The following is a 10,513-nucleotide window of genomic DNA, read 5'->3' as shown; positions in this document are numbered from 1 at the left end:
TGTACAAATGCACTTTACACAATTGATGTGTGTATGGATTGTGATACGAGTTGTATGAGCCCCTAATAAAATGATTAAAAAAAACCACAATGCTGATAGTACCTGGCTTTTAAGATATAGAGCATCTGGGTCTTAAAGGCTTATTGTTGAATAAGTGACCATCTAGCAAGGAAGCAACAAAGTCCACATGGAAGAAGCACACCATCCTGTGTGATCAGGAGGTGTTGACGGGAAAAAGTCTCAGAAGTACAAAAACAAGCAACCGAATCAATGTGGAGGAAAATGGATGTAGTGGAGACCCAAAGCCCATCTGTAAGATAATTGGACTGTTCCTTGTAGGATAAATAGATCACTGAGGAAATACATAACTATCCTCTAGTCCTTTAATATTTACTCCCCCTACTCTGATGTTTTTTATTTGTTTTACTTCACTAATCACGTTAGACTTGTGTATGTTCATTTGTATAATTAAGATAGTTTGATATATGAAAGCCAAGATAGATAACTCTTCAGAAACAGTAACAAGAGTAATGTCTCCCTGAGAGAGGGAGGAGGAGGGGGATCTGATAATATTAATGACTGCATAGCCCCACTTGAGGGAAGTGAACAACAGAATTTATGTGAATGGCTATATTGCATGGTGTAAGACAGTGGTTGTCAACCGTCCTAATGTCGTGGCCCTTTAATACAATTCCTCATGTTGTGGTGACCCCAACCATAAAATCTTTTTTGTTGCTGCTTCATAACTGTAATTTTGCTACTGTTATGAACCAGGCAACCCCCGTGAAAGGGTCATTCGACCCCCAAAGGGGTCACGACCCACAGTTTGAGAACTGCTGGTGTAAGATATGGCTAAATCAATAAATAAGTGTTCCTGGAGAGTAGGGTGGGGGAGGGAGGGTATAAAGGGAAGCTGATATCAAGAAGCTCAATAAGAAAGAGAATGTTTTGAAACAGATTGTGGTAGTAATTGTACAGTACTGCTTGATGTGATTGAACTATGGAATGTTATGGTATTTGTAAGAGCTCCCAATAAAATGATTTTTAAAAGATTATTACAGCTGTGTTGTACAGGGTTCTCTAGAGAAATAAAACCAGGACATTTATGATTTTATAGATAGATAGATATAGAGAAAGAGATCTATACAACATGAAGAAATAAACAGCTAATTAGTCCACTCAGTTCAACTCACTTCTGTGAGACAGTTAATATACTTGCAGTCCTTCAACTCAAGAGGGCTGCTGGTGCAAGACAAGGAAGCAGTTGAGTCTTTTGTAGAGCAATACAGGCAGTCTGGCCACAGGCAGCAAATAGCAGAGCGGGTCAACAATCAGCCATATGACAGGATCCGACAGTCCCCAGCTCAAGTGATGCATACATCAGCAATGTGGTGAAGCAGGACTCGAAGGAACCTCAGGCAGTGTAGCTCAAAAGTTGAGGCAGAGAACTAGCTAAGGGCAAGAGACAGAAAGGCGAGGCTCACCGAGCCATTTATCTCTTTGCCCTTCAATTAAACTGTGACCTTATTAATCCCACATGTGTTTATTGGCCAGTTTGACACAATAAACCTACCTATCACAACAGTCATGAAAGTTCTATGGTGCAGTTGCACTCTGAGGTGCCTGGGGTTACCACGAGTAAGAATTGATTCATTACCAGTGGATTTATTGTAGTCAAATAACCGTGCTGTACGATATATATTCCATTGTCACTCTTAATTGTTACAGCATGAAAAAAAGTATTGTTCTCTTTCTCCACAATACTTTTATTGAAAAAGAAACTAAAGATTTTATAGTTATTTTGAATTACTTGTTTCAAGATTTGTCATCTTGAGTGGACAGCTAGGATTTGAATCTGGCCTGTGCTATTCCAAAGCCACCACTACCATACTTAATTTGCTTAAGGCACTAACAGAACTGATAGCTGATACAGTCTTAATGGAAGAAGCAATTTTGAACCCCCCACCCGAATGTTAGGATAATATTCTTACAAGAATAAATCACATGATAATCCCTACATATTATTTATTGCCTTTTTGCTTTGAGTGTACCAAATCTGAAAATTAAGGTTATGAGCTAGAAAGAATGGTTTATGTAGGATTTTAAATTGGGGCTCTCAATTTAAGCATATGTATTTTTACCTAGTGGAATTTTTTGACTGGAAGAATGGAACTAAGTACAATAATTTTGTAGTTAAGGAGCTATTCTTTTATTTGGCCTACAGAGGATATGGCCACTTAGTTTTATGTAAAGAAGTACATCTCATAAACAAGCATTTTTCAGAGGCCACTGGCACAGTTGGACATGCAGCTATTATTTTTTTCAAGTCAGGTCCTTTGGGAAGCAAATGCCATCTCTATGGGAATTTGTACTCCTTGGGTCTCTTTGGACCTTCTTATCTATGGCAGACAATAATTGGTCATCAGAGATCATGGGTCCCTGTAGCCACCCCAGAGCCAATTAGTGATTCCCAGGTTCTCTCAGTTGCTCATCTGTTATGGATTGAATTACATTCACCCTAAAAAAAATGTACTGTAACCTCTATGTTTGTAATGCCTATAATTCCATGTGGGAATGGGTTGTCTTTGTTACGCTAATAAGACAGAATTAGTGTAGAGTATAGCTGGAATCGATTTTTTTTTAAGACACCTCCATTGCTATAGAGTCGATTCTGACTCACGGTAGCTCTAAAGGACAGAGTAGGACCACCACATAGGATTTCTGAGACTGTAATCTTTACAAGAGTAGGCTACCCAAAGCAGATCTGTTTTCCCTTGAAGGGCCTGGAGGGTTTGAATTTCTGGCACTTCAGTCAGTAACTGGGCACTTAACCACTGTGCCAATAGGGTGTTTCTCTTGAGATATAAGATATTACACAAGCAAACAGAGGAGAGATGGGGTAAGATAGATGTCAAGACACATGGAGGTCTTCAAGAAGGAGAAGCTGAAGAGATGAGGACCTTTCTTCGGGACCTTTCCTTACACCTGGTGCCTGGAATGTGGACTTCCAGTCTCATAAACTGTGAGAAACTGGATGTGCTGGTAAAACCATCCATTTGTGATATTTCTGCTACAGCATTACTAGGTAATTAAGATGTTATGTGAGAGAGTAATTCTAAGGTTATTGGCCTGGCTGGAGTAAAGAACCTAGTTTAGTAAAAAATAAACAAAAAAACTAGCTATTTCTAATGTATTGCTTTTTTATTTTGAGTATCTAGAACGTTAAATGGGATTCTGAGCTAGAAATAATGGTGCAGGTGGGATTTAAAATTGGGACTTCTCTATTGGAAAACAGAGGGAGATCTGGAAGATAAGAAGTTGAGTGAGTTTGGCACTCAAGAGAAAAACTAAAGGATGACTTAATGAGATTTTGGGAATATTTCAGTGATTACCAGAGAAAGTAGTTACTACCTATTTTAAAAGAACATTCCTGAATTTATGACTTTTTAAATAGTATTTTACTAATATCTCTGGTAATTAAAATTATAGGAATGGCAGAGGAAGAGTTAATTGATGAAGGTCATATATATTCCTCTGAGAACTAGTATCAAAAGAGAAGATTTCTATCTTCCAGGAGGTGGCGTTGGTGGTAATGGTGAGTGTGTGTTTATATGTGTGTGTGAGAGGGGGGAGGGATGAACAAGTGTGCACACACAGGACATAGAGGTAAAAATGATCTCTCAGAAACCCAGTATTCAGAGTACTGAACATCAGGAAGAGACCTGAGGTAACATTCACCCAGAGATGAATTTCATGGCCCAGGGAAGCACTTCTGTCCACTGCTATCTCCATCCTTTTGTATGTGGACAGGCAAAAAGGCTAAATTCTCCCCAAACATTGTTCTTACAGCTGAATGCCCTTTGCCATAGGGTTATAGTCTCATGTGGGGGCCAACAAAAAAAAAAAATGGGGAAAAAAAAAAAAAAAGGAAAGAAAGAAAGGAAGGAAAAAAAAAAAAAAGGGAAAAATTTTTTTTTTTTAAAAGAAAGAAAGAAGTAGCCTGAACACTGAGAACCTTTGTCCTCATTGCGCTGACTGGTCACCACCTTTGGGTGGTGGAGGTCTCATGTTCAGCGTGGGATCTTGTCTCTTGGTTTCTAAGTTTTCAGAAAAACATGTAAAGCTCTTTTCCCCTTGATCCTGGGGCCATCAGAAGATAATTAGAAACATCAGAAGAAAACGTATCGGTGTATCTTTATAACGTTGAGTTCACAGGCACTCAATACAATTTCAATGAGGAAAAAGTATGCAGGATAACCTGAAGAAAATTTCTTTCTACTCTTCCTGTCATGCCAGCGTCATTTGATACTTGCTGAATTGTTTTTATGAAATTGAATTGTGTTTTGACAGTTTACTATCAATATATATTAAAAGAAACAATTTCATATGTTTGCTGTAAGGACACTGAACCTTTGTTAGGAACACCCAGGACAAATATTTCTCTCTGGAGTTATTATCAGGAATATTCAGGCACCTTTTGAACTACTTTGAATTGTTCCTCCTTATTTTAAAACTCACAGGCACTGTGCTTTATGAAGTTAATAATGCCTCTTTCCATATTGGGCTCTTGAAATCCCAAGAGCTGAAGTCGTATTTCATGTGTACAAATGTATAACACCTTTCAGCATTCCTTCTGGGGCTATATTCTCAGTCCTGGGTTTATATCTGTCTTTGTCCTTGAATCTCAATTCACCAGTTCCCTTCTCCACTTAGCTAAAATTTTATTATTTTATGCATTCTTGACACCACTTTATTGCTTCTTTGAATGACATGGAGGATATAAAGAAAAGCAAATGGTTTTACTCACCCCTTTACCTGAGGGTGTGGTGAGGTCAGTTATCAAAATTTTTACTTAATGGTTTTGCTACATGCCATCAAGTAATTTTCAATTCATTTTGACCCCATCACAGAGTATAACCACTTCTCCTTATTCTTCTTTTTTCTCCCAACCAGGAGGTTTATTTGGGAAATTAACAAGTTACAAGTCAGGATTAAAAAATATTAAGAATAGACTTCTTTTGTCCACGGCTACTCTTCCCAGCCATGCCAGTAGGCGTCTCTCTCTCTGGTCTTCAGTCTTTCAGCCACTAAGCCTTTTGGCCTCTGCCCTTCTCTTCTCGTGCTGATAAATGCCCAAAGGACACCCCATTCTGCAAGCCAGCCTCTTGCTAAGAAGCACTTAAATGTACCCATTCCATGAGCCCGGAACCCACCAGTCTGACTCATGGCCTCAGTGCTACAGCTTCTGGTCCTCTGCTGTCTGCACTCTATCATGCAGCGATCTCACATGTGTTTTGCTGGTGACTCTTTCTTCTCATTATTTTAAAAAATGGTTTTATTGGCATATACTTCACCTATCATACAATTCAATCATTCAGCCACATTAAGAAGATTTATGCAATCATCACCACAATTCATTTCAGACAGCATAACTTGACTGCAATCTCGACAGAAGCCAGTTGACAGATCTTCCTCTTGCAGCGTGGCTGGGTGGGTTGAAATGCCAACTTTTAGCGTGTCAGCTGAGTGCTTGACCATTTATCCCACCCTGGCTCCTTTCTCTCTTTCAGTTTACCAGATTTTAATTTCAAAGATATGCTTCATTTGGAATTTGTGGGTAGAGGAAACTGATAAGCACCTGACTATTATCCAAATGTTGGTGGTTTGGAAGACCAGAGTGGAGAATGGCATCGGATAGGTCACAGCAGTTCTACTTGTACAAATGGAGTTGCCATGAGTAGCCATTGACTCCACAGCAATCCCCAATGACAACTGCTTAATTCTAGCATGTATATTACATAAAAACACCCTCCTTTCTTGATCCATGCATCGCCACCACCAATGTTAACTTCTGAATAGCATCTGTCCCTTAATGCTGTAGATGTTACTGTGATCTGCCAACACTGCAGTCCCTGCACCCAGGTGGACAGCCACACCACTGACTTATCTCAGAAACAGATTCAATCATGACTGAGGTAGTTTGGCAAAGAGAGGCTGTAAGAAATGTCCTACAGATTAAAGTTGGGGAAAGAAAGGGGAGTTTCAAGTACTATAATAAAAGATAAATCCTGCCTATCTTCTTTCTGTTCACTTTTTTAAAATTTACACCTACATAGAAGGGTACACAAAGAAGAATTTCCTTTCATTGTCTGAGCTCCAACCTCTTGGTCCTTCTTTTCCCCCCACAGGCAGCCAATGTTAGCTTCTGGGGCAGATTTCCAGAAAGGTTTACATATTGAAATGGATACATGAGTGCTTCAAAAATCTTATCGAAAAAGTGCATATTATTTTTCATTCCATTTTCCATGAACTTTTTAAAGCATTCTTATATTTGACAACCAAATATTCTTTTCTTTTTCTTTTTGCATTTCCCCTCTAATATCACATAATTCACTAGTCTACTGCAACTTTTTAATATTAGTATATTGAAGATCATTCCAGTTCATTTTTTTTCATGTTTTGGTGATTTTTAATCTAGAAATACCATAATCATTTAGCAACCATTTGGTTCTGTAGATGCTTAGGTTCTGTCCTGTCTTTGTTCATGAGTCACTTAACCCCTTTGCCTAACTGTCCCATGTTTATTCAAAGACCTCAAAGCCAAAGTCAGCCAGTTGCTGTGGTGTGGATTGTGACTCATGGTGACCCTTGTGTGTCACAGTAAAGCTGTGGTCTGTAGAATTTCAATGGCTGACTTTTCCTGAATGGGTCATCAAGTCTTTCTTCTGAGGCACCTCTGGGTATCTAGAGCCACCGACGTTTTGGTTAGCAGCCAAGCTCTTAACTGTATGATTCATCAGTTAAATTTACCAAGAGTATCACAGTGTTTATAGCTTTGCACCAGTTTTTGTTAGGATATATTATGCTATTTAAGTCCACCTAGTGATTAAATGATTAAATCTATACCTTTTATTTTAGGAATGCATTGTAATGTTGTGCTTTAAAATGTTTTTTATATTCTTGCAAGGTGTTTGTTACATTAAGAAGTTTTCATAGTTCTGCACCATGAATGCTCCATCACACATTATATTTTCAGAAAGACAGATATATGTGTATAAATATTCTATGTCAAAGATATAGATACATACATACAAATATGGGTAAATTCCCTGTGTTAGGCCAGGTTGAATAGGGAAACAAATCAGGTAACATTCATGTAAGAAAGAGTTTTATATCAAGAAGTAATTATAAAACAAGAAAGGGTCCTAACTCTGTCCTAACAATGTCTACAGCATGGTTAACCAGTTCCTTATCATAGTCATTCTTTTCAAAAAGCTCTTTCTTAGGACCCATTTTTTTTAACCTCAAAACAGTACAAAAATGAAGAAAATTATTGCAAAATGCTGGAACACAGCTGCAAAAGGTTTTAACAATGCATACTAACAATGCCAACAAATGCTTAGTGATCGAAACACAAACTGCATTTGTTTACAAAAATCATGTGCGGTCAGTTGGATTCTGATGTTTTGTTTGAGCTCTGACACAAAATTTCCTTGACATCTCTTGTTGAAATCTGATTATGTCGAGTACTGATGCAGTCGAATACTGGGATTCTCTTATATTATCTAGCTAGCAGCATAGACATCTCCTGTGGATTTGTTAAAAATGCAAATTCTCTGTCCCAGACCACAATTACTGCATCAGAAATATTGAAGGTAAGGTGCAGTAATTTGTGTTTTAACATGGTCTTCTGATGATTCTATTGCATCTATGTTAGAACCACTGCTGTTACATTTCTATCCATGGGGTTTTTTTTAAATAAAAATTAAGCCACAGTAGGGATTGAATGAACTTGTTATGTGAAAATTGTAAAATATAAAGAATGTTATACATTTTTAGTTATTTTTTCTACTGTAAAACGGGAATAGATTTTAATCACAAATTAACTTAAACATTAAAATCAACATTTTTGCTGAAGGTTACAGGTCATGGAAATTGCTAGTACTTGCTTAGTTGGTTCTGCAGAAATATAGCTATCAGTCTTCCATTGACTTATTTTTATATAGATATAATAAAGTGAATATCAGTGCAGCTGTGAAGGCATGCAGCAGACGGGGCAGGAAGGGTTGATCTAGTCTTTCCACACCAAGTTATTGGGATCTAGAGGATGAAAATTTGTCAAAACCAAAGTGAGTCATTTTCTTCTTCCTCTTTGGCTACCTCTTTGAGCCTCGTCTATCTATCATCAGCACAGAGTTCTCCAAATTTGGGACCTGGACAAAGTCACCTTATTCACTATATCGTAGATAAACTTCCGTCTTTGACCTATTGGAGGCTCTGATTATGTGTTTGATGATCAATGGACAATTGGATAAAAGTGCGTGGGCCGTGGATTGAAGGGGGTTCTATGAAGGACAGAGTTCTGAACAGTTTAGAGACAGGAACGTAGAGAAAAGAGCGGAGGAAGAATTGTGATATGAGACCATAGTGATTCCTGCAGATGTGTGTTCACTTTCTCCTCTGCTTTTGCCATTTTCTATAGTTTAGGAGATTCCTAAAGTAATCATCTGTCTCCTGTGAGGCAAAAGAAAGAAAAAGACATCATCAAGAATTTTCCACTTAAGACAGTTAGAGGCAACATTCTCACCCAGGAAAGGCAGAACACCATGGTCACATGACATCCTCTTTCTCTTCCTCACAGGCCACGCAGAAGGTGATGGGAAGAGAGAATTCTACTTCCGGAGGAGACTTCATCTTGGTAGGCTTTTCGGAGCAGCCATGGCTAGAAAAGATCCTGTTTGTGTTCATCTTGATATTTTACCTTCTTACAGTCATGGGTAATGGCACCATTATCCTGGTATCCCACCTGGACTCCCAGCTCCACACACCTATGTATTTTTTCCTCGCTCACCTGTCCTTTATTGACCTCACACATGTGACCTGCATCAGTCCTCAGATGCTGTTCAACCTTGCGGGGTCAGACAAGTCCATAAGTTTTGTTGGCTGTGTGGTCCAGCTTCTCATCACCCTGGGTCTGGGGGGCACGGAGTGCATCCTTCTGGCCATGATGGCATATGATCGCTATGTTGCTGTCTGTCAGCCCTTGCATTATTTCACCCTCATGCCACCGCAGCTGTGCTGGACATTGGCCAGCATATCATGGGTTGTTGGTTTCAGTAACTCATTGATACACACCCCTATCACAATGACCTTTCCCCGATGTGGCCACCGACGGATAAACCATTTTTACTGTGAGACGCCCCCAGTGCTGCAGCTGGCCTGTGTGGACACCACAAGTTACAAGAAGGAGATTACAGTGCTAAGTAGTGTCTTCCTTGTATTTCCACTCTCACTAATCTTAGTTTCTTATGGTCGAATTGCCCATAGTGTGTTGAGGATGAAGACACCCGGGGGGCGACAGAAGGCCTTTGGGACCTGTGGCTCCCATCTTACAGTGGTGTCCATCTTCTACAGTACTGTCATCTACATGTACATAGCCCCAAAGCCAAAGCTTTCTCAGGATGTGACCAAGTTTGTGGCACTCCTATACAACTTGATTCCATCTGTAATCAATCCAATAATTTATACCTTGAGAAACAGAGATGTCAAGGAAGCAATAAGGAAGCTGGTGATGGGGAAAGAAAAAAAGGAGGATGCAGACTTTTCATAGATTTCACCCAATTAAAGAAAAGGAAGACATTTGCAAAGGAAATTTTGTGAGACACTGTAGATTTGGGATTAAATATTGGGCTTGTCAATGACTTTGCAATCTATCTTATTCTCTCTGTGAGTTCCTGTCTGCCTTTTAATGGTGACTTTAATAGGTATGCATGTGATTTGGAGGAGCAAGTGTCTATGTGTAGAATTTCTTTTTGTGAATAAATAAATTCAAACAAGAGAAGCCCCTAACATTGTGAAATTCTTAACTTTTGTCTTGATTATTTTCAGATTCTAGTCCAATTCTTTCTTCTTCATTATCATCTTTTTATCTCTATATTCTGTTTTAATTCTATTAATAAATCATCCATGCGTTCCTTTCTCATACTTCATATGAATCAACCAATTGAAAAGTCTTTATTTTTATCAATATTACAGTTACTAAAAATTTGTAGAGTTGATTGATTCTACAAAGCAAGATACAATGGACAGAATATTCTTCCCACCCAATTCCTTTTCATCAAAAGTAATAACTTTTAGCTTTTTAACTTTGTAACAACTCTATTTGTATTTACCAGGGAATCCAGGCAATTCACATATTCTATTACCTCAATTTTCAGTTTTAAGTGTTAGCTTCTCATTGGCAAATACAAGTTGTCTTTTTCCCACCCCACATAATCTCCATATCTCCATCCTTGCAGTGTAAACTGGTCTTGATCAATGCATATATTATGCGCATTTTTATGACACTGAATTCTCATTAGACTTTGGCTACTTTGTAAATTACAGTTATTCCAGATTTACTTTAAAATTATTGCTTTTAAATGTGGTGAAGAAAGCTGATGGTGCCCGGCTATCAAAAGATATAGCGTCTGGGGTCTTAAAGGCTTGAAGGTAAACAAGCAGCCATCTAGCT

At 38.5% G+C, this 10,513-nt stretch overlaps 1 protein-coding gene across 1 annotated transcript; it reads left to right on the top strand.

The window, feature by feature from the left end:
• Positions 1–8,656: 8,656 nt before the first annotated feature.
• LOC101646096 (olfactory receptor 2G3-like) lies at positions 8,657–9,610 on the top strand. Its single transcript, XM_004697173.3, has one exon. It carries the CDS (start codon positions 8,657–8,659, stop codon positions 9,608–9,610), a length of 954 nt encoding a protein of 317 aa, XP_004697230.3.
• Positions 9,611–10,513: the final 903 nt, after the last annotated feature.

The sequence above is a fragment of the Echinops telfairi genome, unplaced genomic scaffold (genome assembly GCF_000313985.2).
Source record: "Echinops telfairi isolate 266 unplaced genomic scaffold, ASM31398v2 ScPeMD7_7469;HRSCAF=8507_0, whole genome shotgun sequence".
Lineage (NCBI taxonomy): Eukaryota > Metazoa > Chordata > Mammalia > Afrosoricida > Tenrecidae > Echinops > Echinops telfairi.
The sequence above is the reverse complement of the archived record's forward strand: the minus strand, read 5'-3'. Positions and strand labels throughout refer to the sequence as shown.

Excerpts from the sequence above, each read along its gene's own strand:
- LOC101646096 (XM_004697173.3), top strand. The coding sequence starts at position 8,657 with ATGGGAAGAGAGAATTCTACTTCCGGAGGAGACTTCATCTTGGTAGGC.